The 13598-nt window shown below is 38.7% G+C and overlaps 1 protein-coding gene across 1 annotated transcript in view; it reads left to right on the top strand.

Annotated features, from left to right (window-relative positions):
* Positions 1 to 2740, top strand: part of LOC126473274 (putative sodium-coupled neutral amino acid transporter 7) — a 42569-nt gene extending 39829 nt beyond the window's left edge. Inside the window, exons 6-8 of the mRNA XM_050100229.1 lie at positions 587 to 849; positions 954 to 1153; positions 1245 to 2740. Of these exons, the coding sequence (XP_049956186.1) occupies positions 587 to 849; positions 954 to 1153; positions 1245 to 1429 (648 nt within the window). The 3' untranslated portion in view covers positions 1430 to 2740. The remainder of the gene's footprint in view (positions 1 to 586; positions 850 to 953; positions 1154 to 1244) is intronic.
* The last annotated feature ends 10858 nt before the right edge of the window (positions 2741 to 13598 follow it).

The following is a 13598-nucleotide window of genomic DNA, read 5'->3' as shown; positions in this document are numbered from 1 at the left end:
GCCCAGGCCATTTGCTCCTGATGGACATGCATAGGCTACAGAGTGTAGCTACAGTTCATGTCACCATTGAGGAATTAGATGAGAATCAGACCTCGGACATCGAAAAAGATGGTGAGAATTACCATGCCTGACGAGGGCACAGCTTTAAGTCTGTAGCTCTCATTCTAGTTGTGGGTCCTCCATGTTTTAATAGCTAAGCATAAGCCTGATTTTCATCATATTTTTTACATTCTTTATCATTGATATTGTTAAAAGGAAACTGCAGATGATGACTTTTTGTGAATCAATATTTTCTTCTGTTCCTTATAAAATATTTTCTAGTGAAATTGCATGAAGAATTTTTTAATTTTTTGGTACTTCTGTCTCATTCTGTGATGCTCAAAATAATTCTGTTTCACTTATTGTACTGTAGAAGTGTCATTTTTTCCCCACCTAATTCTAAAGCTTATTGTATTTCTTGCAGGGTATCTTCTTATCTTTGTAATTACTATTAAATACCAAAATTTACATTGTAGGTTGGGTGGCAGAACTAAGTTAATATGCACCTGCTGGTGATGTCATTTATTTTTTTACATATCTTTTTCAGTGTCATGTCAGTGTGATACCAATTTATTCCTGCCTCCATGAGCGCACCATATTTAATTTTTCAATATGTTGTGGAGCAGCTGTCTTTATTTGTATGCTGTCATACACTCTTGCTGGAACATTTGGATACCTGACATTTGGTGCCGATGTCACAAGTGATATTCTGGAGTCTTATTCGGGATACCATCCATCTGTCCTGATTGGTATTACAGCTATTGCTATAAAGACATACACAACCTATCCAATACTACTATTCTGTGGAAGGTACTGTTACTGTTTTAGCTGTGGAATGTACTCATGGTTAATGCATAATATGAGCATAAAACTGATAAATGAAAAGGAGCTAAGTTTTTCTTTCTTTTTCGTAGGGAGGCAGTAAACAAAATATGGTGTACATTTTTCTACAACAGTCAGGCTGATATTGCAGTTAAAGAACCAATGAGACGAGTTGTAATAGCAACAACATGGTTTATATTAACATTGCTCTTAGCAGTGCTCATCCCTGATATGGGAATTGTGATAGATTGTCTGGGAAGTCTTGCAGCTATTTTCATATTTGTTTTCCCAGGTAATAACAAATACTTATAGTACAACTGTCTTTGACTTATGATAAGACCTAATGCCGTACTTATTTCTCTCTCTTTTTCTTTTTTTGGCAGGTATATGCTGGATGCAGTCAACATTACATAAAGATCCACTTATTCTTTTAAATAAAGACAGGTTTTATGTATTTTTGTCTGTGTTGTATATACTGACTGGGACATTTGTATTTGGAGTAGTCCTAGTGCAGGCAATTGAAAGATTCTCAGAAAAAGACCAATCACCTATCAGACTGTGTGTGTAGCCAGTGCATGTGTGTGCCCTCAAGCACTGGTGTAGGAAACATCTGTTATTTATTTATACATTCCTATGTATCTGGTTAAGACAACATTGTGCTTATTAAAAGTTTCATTAATGATCTCTGAAAACTTTTGACTGCTTGATCATAAAATGTGATTCATATATATTGCTTCCAGATTTTGTTGTAATTTTAAAATACTAAGTTAATTAATTTGATAAATTTACGGAATGTGCACATATTGCTTCAGTAAATTTAGACTGGTCGTGATGCTCAGGGAAACTTTAGAATGGAGTAGCCACCTAGATAGTTTCCACTTTATACATTTGATGATATCAAAAGTGCATGGAGGATAAATGACGAATCATGATTTCAGTCATGCCTTGTGAATGACAGTACTTTCTATGCTATTTTAAATGATATTTTGAGTCTGCGATGTAGATTTCCACTTTTTAAATTTATCCTTATTCTACAAATTATCTTTTTTACATAGAAAGCGTGATGAGGACAATTCTGTTTATTACTTAAAATGTAAATACTATTTTTAAATTAATGAGACTGGTAGTAATATTCAGAGGGAGGTAGTTTTGCTGTACGGCTGACAGAATTGTTTCAGTAGTCTTCAAAGATGATATATGAAAGGGTTGGGGAGATACCACAAGGTATAAGAGAAGATTGAGGAGAAAAGCTTAAAATGGTGTGACCATGGGCGTTGGAAGAGAATGGAGGTAGCAAAGATGCCTGAGAAGATAAGTGCGAGAAAGATAAAGGGCAGGAGACCAGAAGGGAGGCCAAAGAACAAATGGCTAAAAGGAATGGCAGAAATCATCCTGAAGAGAGAAGAGTGAGCCAGACTAGTGACAGAGAGGTGACAGGAAGATTGGAGATGGTGGCAAGGATTGGCCCAGGCAGGCTGTGTCCGTGGCAGATAACTGTGCATGATGATGATGATGATGATGATGATGATGATGATGATAACTACTCTTTCATTAGTAACTTTGCAGATTAGTTTCTAAACCAGTTTGTTATAAATGAGAGAACTACGTGAATTAGTTCACACTAATTTAAAGTAAACTGAAAGAAGAGTCCTTGATAAACGTTCATAATTTGTGCTTCTGGTGGACACTGTGTTAATGTGAGCTCTAATTTTTATTTTTTATTTTTATCAAGTACACAATCTGAGGGAGCATATTTTAGCTGCAAAAATGTTGCATAAAAGGAAGTCAAAAAGCTTTATGAAAATTTGTACAGTAATAGGCAGATTTTTCTGGGTTTTAAGACTGACATATACATCTTTGATGGCATGGTGTTTTACTAGCCAGGTATATATATATATATATATATATAAAATGGAAGGAAACATTCCACGTGGGAAAAATTATATATAAAAACAAAGATGAGGTGACTTACCGAACAAAAGCGCTGGCAGGTCGATAGACACACAAACAAACACAAACACACACACAAAATTCAAGCTTTCGCAACAAACTGTTGCCTCATCAGGAAAGAGGGAAGGAGAGGGGAAGACGAAAGGAAGTGGGTTTTAAGGGAGAGGGTAAGGAGTCATTCCAATCCCGGGAGCGGAAAGACTTACCTTAGGGGGAAAAAAGGACAGGTATACACTCGCACACACGCACATATCCATCCACACATACAGACACAAGCAGACATATTTAAAGACCAATATGTCTGCTTGTGTCTGTATGTGTGGATGGATATGTGCGTGTGTGCGAGTGTATACCTGTCCTTTTTTCCCCCTAAGGTAAGTCTTTCCGCTCCCGGGATTGGAATGACTCCTTACCCTCTCCCTTAAAACCCACTTCCTTTCGTCTTCCCCTCTCCTTCCCTCTTTCCTGATGAGGCAACAGTTTGTTGCGAAAGCTTGAATTTTGTGTGTATGTTTGTGTTTGTTTGTGTGTCTATCGACCTGCCAGCGCTTTTGTTCGGTAAGTCACCTCATCTTTGTTTTTATATATATATATATATATATATATATATATATATATATATATAGTGATCCACTACATTCATTAGTTTCTGTTAATAGACTGATACTGTTGGTGTGGAGAGTAGTTTTTTGATGACTCTCGGGTGCATTGTTGCCCTTTCTTGTATGTATGTTTTGTGTGTGTGCCACGGCAGTAGTTTCCCAGAGTGATGCCAACTTTTCTTTCTTTCTTGCTTTCTTTTTTCTTTTCTTACCATTAAAAATTAAAAGGGATGATTCTGGATTTTAGTAACCTCTTTTTGACTAGAAACTTGTCTCACTACATTAGGACAATGTGAACAAGAATGAGGTAATTGTTCCATAACACTCTGGTCTTCTTGGTGGAGGACATGATTGTGAACATGGAAGTTACCATTTAAAATCTTTATCCCTACTTACCACAGACTTTGTGTGGCTTACAGCATGGTGCAAGCCCATCTTGTTGACATCATATTGATGCCTTATGTTTTAGATGTATGAAGTATAACTGTTACTGTAGGCAGCCATGAGGTTATTCGTAGAGATTAGCATTATTTTTTGTGTTTTTGATGCTGAAGATAGATGTGGAAGAGTGCGAAACCAGGTATCTGCTCATAATGCACTATTCTTGAAGAGTGCTTGTAAGGCTGCAGAGCTTAAGTCGTTATTACTGGGTCACATAACCATCAATGCCATTCCTCTGAGATACTGCAGGGAATGTTAGAATACAGAAAATGAGATGGGAGCAAAATGTGATATGGAAATTCATTTCGCGTTACTTCTCATCCATTGCTAGCCAAATATTGGTGATGGAAATTTATTCAACAAAGATAATTTGTTTCTGCTTTCATAGTAGAGTGCCAGTGTAAAATTATGCTCTAGTGACTTTGGCTTCAGTGATATCTGGTCTACAACTAAGCAGAGGAAGTATGGCCAAGACAGCTGGCAAATTTAAACTGCCGTTCTTGCTTTCATTGATTTTGTATTTTATTTTCATTCGTCCCCTTATCTACCCAGGCAGCTTGGCCATGTGATACTGGAAAAGACTGTTTATGTACTAGGTGGATGCACATAGACTTCAGAGGAGATAGTCTATAAAACCCATCACTCAAAAACAAAGATGGTGTGACTTACCATACGAAAGTGCTGGCAGGTCGATAGAAACACAAACAGACACATACATACACACAAAATTCTAGCTTTCGCAACCAATGGTTGCTTCGTCAGGAAAGAGGGAAGGAGAGGGAAAGATGAAAGGATGCGGGTTTTAAGGGAGAGGGTAAGGAGTCATTCCAATCCCGGGATTAGAGCTGTTAAATCACCCCCCTTCCAAATAATGTTATTTAATAATCTGGGGCATTTTTCATTGTGGTCGTGAGGTCCTTCACCTGTGCTGGTAGGAAAAACATCAGCCATCACTCCCCTCAAGGCTGTCACCTGACTGATAATAATTCCCTCAGGTGACAAGGGTTAAACAGTTGTAATTTTAGCTGGAGCCTTGCTAATGATGGTAGCTTCATCTGCTAGCGCAGCATCACTAATGCCATGTGGTGTGGACACTCTCTAAGACCAGCTCTGTGCCTCACTGTAAACTCACTAGTGACACACAGTGAATTGTTCTGTGGCATTAGTTCCATAACAATGCACTACTGAGAAGCAGCCCAGTCACTTCTTTCTACACACTGCTCATCTTCTGCCAGAAATGAATTCGTTTTGTGTTCCATGTTGATGCAAAATTTTAATGCTTTACAGATATATGTTATTACAATCACATTTAATTTTATTAAGCAGTTGTAGGGGTCTTGAAAAACAATTATAACATTTTAATTTTGCCTTCCAATAGTTTTGCTAATGACATATTTCTTCTTAGGTCAAGTGAGGATCTTGCAGCTTTTGCTGTATGTTGTAGGCAAAAGTTTGAAAAAATCAGTCTTGGTACATACCAAGCTTTTAAACAAATTTGCATCGATCTGAGATAGAAATGTTAGTCTCATCTGAAGCACCTACAAAAAGTTGTTAGAAGTGTTTACTATTTCTGAGGGGGTGGGAGTGGAGAGGGGGGGTTGTCACATTGTTTTCTTGTGTTAGTGTTATATTTTTTCATTGTGTTTTTGCCTTTTTTTCTTCTTCTGTTTCATTTTAATAATGTTGAACATGTCTTTTGTTAGGATATGTAAATATTCATCATTATGCATTCTTTTTGCATATCTCATTACCTTCTTAATATTTTGGAATATTTTTTACAGGAAACGGAGAATTTGGATGTGGATATTTTTTGTTGCTCACATTTTGTGCATCTCCTGGCACAAAACTCTTACTCCACCTGTGATCCAGCTGTTAATTATAGAATTGATAGTTATTGTTGTTCAGTCCAAAGGCTGGTTTTGATGCAGCTCTCCATTATACTCTATCCTGTTCAATCATCATCATCATCATCAAAATCATCTCCAAGTAAGTTCTGCAACCTTCATCCTTCTGAATCTGCGTTCTGTATTCATCTCTTGGTCATCCTCTACAATTTTTACCCCTCACACTTCCCTCAAAGACTAAATTGGTGATCCATTGATGTCTCAGAATGTGTCCTATCAACCAATCCCTTCTTGTCAGGTTGTGTCACAAATTTCTTTTCTCTCCAGTTGTATTCAGTAGTCCTCAGTACTTAGGTGATCAACACATTTAATCTTCAGCATTCTTCTGTGGCACCACATTTCAGTTTCATTTCCATACAAATACTTCAGTAGAAAAGCAGGTTGGAGTTGGTGGTCACCTTGAGGTACTCTGCTGTGTTGTTTCCAGGATTTATAGCCATAATATCAAGCCAGTTTGTGAACCCTAACTGAACCCTGCTGAATAATAGGTCTACTTTAACATAGAAAAATATTGTGCACAGACTGCAAAGTAAGACATTGCCTGCAGCTTTCGCAACGTAAGTTTTTGGCTCTATGTGAGGTGACATAGTTGTTAAGACACTGTAGTACTCCTGTGGGCATAGTGTGGCGTGTGGCCCTGCTTTAGAAGACTTCCGAAGGGGTCCTTCAGCTGGCTGAGGCTGTTTCTTTCTACCAGCATCCTCCAATTGTTTTATTATTATGTATCATTTGTTAATCTTTCCATGTGTTATATTATTTTTTTTGATTGTGTTAGTTCAACTTACCTGTTTTGATAGTTTTCTTTTGTTTCGAGAATGTTTTCCATCCTTTTTGTGGCTACCTGTTGCCAGCTAGCTTCATAATATTTTCCTAAAAGCCATCATATCACCATTTATTATTGCAGCTCTGTGACATATCAGTTACCTTTTTTCTGACAGTATTTTATAATCATCATAGGATTTCAATATTTGTTGTTCTCCATCCATTGCTCTTTGTTCCTGTTCATCCTGTAAAATGGGTGGCTTTCACCTGAGATTTAAAATGACTTGTGCTGTAGTTTTTCTGTAGTTTTTCCTTGTAGCTTTTTACCGTTCTTACCAAAAGAATGTCATAGCATTTTCTTAGTTGTCATTTAAGCAATGAATACCAATATTTTGTTATCTTTAGTCTAATTAAGTACTTTATTCTATACTGCAGTGTGTTTTATTTGATGGCCCACTAGATTGTCAAATTAGTAAATGAAATGTCTGTATATGATTTAGTTTACGACAATAGGGGGTCACCAACATAAAACTACTGTTTCAGAAAGTTGAGTACGTACCTCAAGACAGAGACTCAGAAGTGCAGTTAAACATAACTGCTAAGTTATCAATTCAAATTTTATGTCATTAGTTGTAAAATGTAGAAAGGTGCAAAGTATCCAGTTATGGATACCTTTTTTACCAGTTATACTTATCTGTACTGCTAAAGAAACTGATAATATTGTTTTATCATATTAGTGTAAAAATATTTTGTTATGTATTAATGGAAACTGAATCTTTATTGCGTGTTCAATTGTTTATAGCCACACGACATCTCTCCAGACAGTATGTGCACATTCTGTGATGAACTACTTGTAATGAGAGAAATGTTATAAAAGTTATGAAGTTGATAGTAGGATGTTAAGTTTGTGTTAAAAAATTCCCCATGAGATTCCATTCTGTAAGACTTGTACTACATTATGCATACACATGAGAAATACTTCATTGTGGTGCTATTCTGTACGCTCATTACATGTGATATCAAGAGGACAGAAAACTAGATATTTTTGTAAAGTTCCTATTTTTGTACACTAATCTGAAAATTGAAAAATTTGTTAATGTACTTACAATAATAAAATATTTGTCTAATCCTGACCCTTTTTATTTCCTTCATATAATTCCCCCAGGAACCATGGACCTTGCCGTTGGTGGGGAGGCTTGCGTGCCTCAGTGATACAGATGGCCGTACCGTAGGTGCAACCACAACGGAGGGGTATCTGTTGAGAGGCCAGACAAACATGTGGTTCCTGAAGAGGGGCAGCAGCGTTTTCAGTAGTTGCAGGGGCAACAGTCTGGATGATTGACTGATCTGGCCTTGTAACATTAACCAAAACGGCCTTGCTGTGCTGGTACTGCGAACAGCTGAAAGCAAGGGGAAACTACAGCCGTAATTTTTCCCGAGGACATGCAGCTTTACTGTATGATTAAATGATGATGGCGTCCTCTTGGGTAAAATATTCCGGAGGTAAAATAGTCCCCCATTCGGATCTCCGGGCGGGGACTACTCAAGAGGACGTCGTTATCAGGAGAAAGAAAACTGGCATTCTACGGATCGGAGCGTGGAATGTCAGATCCCTTAATCGGGCAGGTAGGTAAGAAAATTTAAAAAGGGAAATGGATAGGTTAAAGTTGGATACAGTGGGAATTAGTGAAGTTCGGTGGCAGGAGGAACAAGACTTTTGGTCAGGTGATTACAGGGTTATAAATACAAAATCAAATAGGGGTAATGCAGGAGTAGGTTTAATAATGAATAAAAAATAGGAGTCCGGGTTAGCTACTACAAACAGCATAGTGAACGCATTATTGTGGCCAAGATAGACACGAAGCCCATGCCTACTACAGTAGTACAAGTCTATATGCCAACTAGCTCTGCAGATGATGAAGAAATTGATGAAATGTATGACGAGATAAAAGAAATTATTCAGATAGTGAAGGGAGACGAAAATTTAATAGTCATGGGTGACTGGAATTCGTCAGTAGGAAAAGGGAGAGAAGGAAACGTAGTAGGTGAATATGGATTGGGGGGGAAGAAATGAAAGAGGAAGCCGCCTTGTAGAATTTTGCACAGAGCATAACTTAATCATAGCTAACACTTGGTTCAAGAATCATAAAAGAAGGTTGTATACCTGGAAGAATCCTGGAGATACTAAAAGGTATCAGATAGATTATATAATGGTAAGACAGAGATTTAGGAACCAGGTTTTAAATTGTAAGACATTTCCAGGGGCAGATGTGGATTCTGACCACAATCTATTGGTTATGAACTGCAGATTGAAACTGAAGAAACTGCAAAAAGGTGGGAATTTAAGGAGATGGGACCTGGATAAACTGAAAGAACCAGAGGTTGTAGAGAGTTTCAGGGAGAGCATAAGGGAACAATTGACAGGAATGGGGGAAAGAAATACAGTAGGAGGAGAATGGGTAGCTCTGAGGGATGAAGTAGTGAAGGCAACAGAGGATCAAGTAGGTAAAAAGATGAGGGCTAATAGAAATCCTTGGGTAACAGAAGAAATATTGAATTTAATTGATGAAAGGAGAAAATATAAAAATGCAGTAAATGAAGCAGGCAAAAAGGAATACAAACGTCTCAAAAATGAGATCGACAGGAAGTGCAAAATGGCTAAGCAGGGATGGCTAGAGGACAAATGTAAGGATATAGAGGCTTGTCTCACTAGGGGTAAGACAGATACTGCGTACAGGAAAATTAAAGAGACCTTTGGAGAGAAGAGAACCACTTGTATGAATGTCAAGAGCTCAGCTGGCAACCCAGTTCTAAGCAAAGAAGGGAAGGCAGAAAGGTGGGAGTATATAGAGGGTTTATACAAGGGCGATGTACTTGAGGACAATATTATGGAAATGGAAGAGGATGTAGACGAAGATGAAATGGGAGATAAGATACTGCATGAAGAGTTTGACAGAGCACTGAAAGACCTGAGTCGAAACAAGACCCCGGGAGTAGACAACATTCCATTAGAACTACTGACAGCCTTGGGAGAGCCAGTCCTGACAAAGCTCTACCATCTGGTGAGCAAGATGTATGAGACAGGCAAAATACCCACAGACTTCAAGGAGAATATAATAATTCCAATCCCAAAGAAAGCAAGTGTTGACAGATGTGAAAATTACCGAACTATCAGTTTAATAAGTCACAGCTGAAAAATACTAACGCGAATTCTTTACAGACGAATGGAAAAACTGGTAGAATGGGACCTCGGGGAAGATCAGTTTGGATTCCGTAGAAATATTGGAACACGTGAGGCAATACTAACCTTACGACTTATCTTAGAAGAAAGACTAAGAAAAGGCAAACCTACGTTTCTAGCATTTGTAGCTTAGAGAAAGCTTTTGACAACGTTAACTGGAATACTCTCTTTCAAATTCTGAAGGTGGCAGGGGTAAAATACAGGGATCGAAAGGCTATTTACAATTTGTACAGAAACCAGATGGCAGTTATAAGAGTCGAGGGGCATGAAAGGGAAGCAGTGGTTGGGAAAGGAGTGATACAGGGTTGTAGCCTCTCCCCGATTTTATTCAATCTGTATATTGAGCAAGCAGTAAAGGAAACAAAAGAAAAATTCGGAGTAGGTATTAAAATTCATGGAGAAGAAGTAAAAACTTTGAGGTTCGCCGATGACATTGTAATTCTGTCAGAGACAGCAAAGGACTTGGAAGAGCAGTTGAACGGAATGGACAGTGTCTTGAAAGGAGGATATAAGATGAACATCAACAAAAGCAAAATGAGGATAATGGAATGTAGTCAAATTAAATCGGATGATGCTGAGGGGATTAGATTAGGAAATGAGACACTTAAAGTAGTAAAGGAGCTTTGCTATTTAGGGAGTAAAATAACTGATGATGGTCGAAGTAGAGAGGATATAAAATGTAGACTGGCAATAGCAAGGAAATCGTTTCTGAAGAAGAGAAATTTGTTAACATCGAGTATAGATTTAAGTGTCAGGAAGTCGTTTCTGAAAGTTTTTGTATGGAGTGTAGCCATGTATAGAAGTGAAACATGGACGATAACCAGTTTGGACAAGAAGAGAATAGAAGCTTTCGAAATGTGGTGCTACAGAAGAATGCTGAAGATAAGGTGGGTAGATCACGTAACTAATGAGGAGTTATTGAATAGGATTGGGGAGAAGAGAAGTTTGTGGCACAACTTGACCAGAAGAAGGGATCGGTTGGTAGGACATGTTTTGAGGCATCAAGGGATCACAAATTTAGCATTGGAGGGCAGCGTGGAGGGTAAAAATCGTAGAGGGAGACCAAGAGATCAATACACTAAGCAGATTCAGAAGGATGTAGGTTGCAGTAGGTACTGGGAGATGAAGAAGCTTGCACAGGATAGAGTAGCATGGAGAGCTGCATCAAACCAGTCTCGGGACTGAAGACCACAACAACAACAACAATTGAGAAGAAGACAATGAATAAAAAGAAAGTTGAGTTGCACTTTCTCACAAAATTAGGAAGCAGCCTTCAAATTTCCATGTTTGATAGCAACACTTTGAAGTTACAGGATTTGTTAAAAAGTGGATTCTGGAGCTGATTTATGTAGCTAGTATGGTATTCATTGTGAATGCCATGTTTAGGTCGACAATTTCTTTCGCATCCCACATCTTTGTCAGGGCGACTGTTTTCCAGTTTTGCAGCAGCTGTCCACAACTACTGAAAATCCCTGCCTTGTCATGTATTACTTTCTGCAGTGTTCTTTGTTAATGTTGGTTTTTCACCTTGGTATTTTTTCTTTCATATCTTTGTAAAAAAATTTGGTTGTCAGTATATTCTCCATTCTTATTAAACAACCATGCCAGTGCTGACCACTCACTGCATCTACAACAGGTACTTTAATATCAGGTTCTTGATTTTGTGTTACTTGGATTTTACAAATACTTTTTATCCAAGAGTAAGAACTGGCAGAGAGTAGTAGTTTCTAGCCCGTGGCAGTTTTGACATATTGTGGTGATGCCGGCCGCGGTGGCGCTGCGGTTCTGGCGCTGCAGTCCGGAACCGCGCGACTGCTACGGTCGCAGGTTCAAATCCTGCCTCGGGCATGGGTGTGTGTGATGTCCTTAGGTTAGTTAGGTTTAAGTAGTTCTAAGTTCTAGGGGACTTATGACCTAAGATGTTGAGTCCCATAGTGCTCAGAGCCATTTGAACATCTTGTGATGTGGTTTGATACTACATTATTAGGCGACAGTATTACCCTTTGTTACAATGCACAAACTTAAAATTTGAGATTGATTCCAGCACAGTTCATTTTGGGAGGAATTTCAGTTTTCCTTATTTGTTAAGGGTCATTACTTACTGTTATGAAGTTTTGATACTTCATGATATTTGAAACAATACTGTAATTGAAATTTTAAGATTTCATTGTTTCTGTGTTTCTTGTCATACTCCATCTAAGCTAAAAACAGAAAAAAAAATTTTCATGGTCGGGCCTAGAGGCCACATGATGATGACTGACTGCCATGTCACCCTCTGCCATATGGCGACATTTAGATGCAGTATGGGGTCAGCACATGGTTCTCCTGGTTGTTATCAGCATCCCAGACCTTGAAACAGCTATTTCTTTGTGATGTAGCTCCTCAGTTGGCATCGTGATGCTGAGTGCACTCTGTTCCAGTCCCCTCTCATCAAGGAAAGATCCCTGGCAGTACCAGGAGTGTAACCTGAGTCCAGTAGTGTTGCATACACAAGGTATGAAAGGGCAGTGCATTGCTGGAGCTGTCATTTGTACTCTGGTGATTCCTGTGAAAAGACATCAGACGTGATTATGGATGCACGGTGGGAATTAAGACTTTGAACATGGAATGGTAGTTGGAGCTAGACACGTGGGACATTCCATTTTGGAAATCATTGGGGAATTTGATGTTCAGAGATCTACAGTGTAAATAGTGTACTGAGAATACAAAATTTTGGGCATTACCTCTCACCACTGATAATGCAGTAGGCTACAGCCTTCACTTAGTGACCAAGAGCAGTGGCATTTGCGTAGAGTTGTCATTGCTAACAGACAAAGAATACTGTGTGAAATAACTGCAGAAATAAGTGTGGAACGTATGACGAACTTATCTGATAGGACATTGCGGCAATATTTGGGGTGTATCTGCAGATGGGAGACACAAGTGCCTTTGCTAACTGTATGACACTGCCTGCAGTACCTCTCCTGGGCTCGTGACCATATCAGTTGGACCCTAAATGACTGGAAAACTGTAGCTTGGTCAGCTTAGTCCCGATTTCAGTTGGTAAGTGTTCATGGTAGGGTTCGAGTGTGGCACAGACTGTATGAGGCCATGGACCCAAGTTATCAACAAGACACATGCAACCTGGTGGTGGCTCCATAATGGTGTGGGCTATGTTTATGTGGAATGGACTGTTCCTCTGGTGCGACTGAACCGATAATTGACTGGAAATGGTTATGGGGAAAAAGGTCCGACACAATATTAGGAGGTATCCCATGACTTGTCACCTCAGTGTATTCAAATCAATAATTTTCTGTAGGGACCATTCTATAGGATCTTTAGTTCGTCATCTTTATTATACCGAGAGAGTGTTTTGGCACATTTTCTCTGTGTATTCAGATCTTGTCCTGCTTTGCTACATTATGTTAAGGCATGGTTGTCGCTGAAGTGATATGATATGCAGTACAACACATTGCAATAAAGGTCGTGCAATGTGACAGTTACCTGTGTGAGACTCCTGTGTTCCCTCAGGAGCAATGCAGCAGGTGATGATAACCTTGTGTGTGGTGCATTGCTGCCAGCTTCTTTGCGGACTACTTCCAAATATGTCATATTTACTTGAGGCTGGAAAGAGGTATGGTTGTCCTTCCAGTGTTAAAAACAATTTCGATATATTAGCTACATTTGGCATGCAGCATTGTGTGACCTAAAATGCACCAAAAGTAAACTGACCAGCAACTACATTTTTTTTTTTCTGAAAACTTTTCAAAACGTGCAATGTGTTTTACTTAATTTTGAAGTATCACAATGGGCAAGATTGAAAAGAATACAAGTGAATTATCAAGCTGTCACATCAGA

Source organism: Schistocerca serialis, chromosome 4, assembly GCF_023864345.2.
Source record: "Schistocerca serialis cubense isolate TAMUIC-IGC-003099 chromosome 4, iqSchSeri2.2, whole genome shotgun sequence".
Classification (NCBI taxonomy): Eukaryota; Metazoa; Arthropoda; class Insecta; order Orthoptera; family Acrididae; genus Schistocerca; species Schistocerca serialis.
This window is presented reverse-complemented; position numbering and strand designations above follow the sequence as displayed.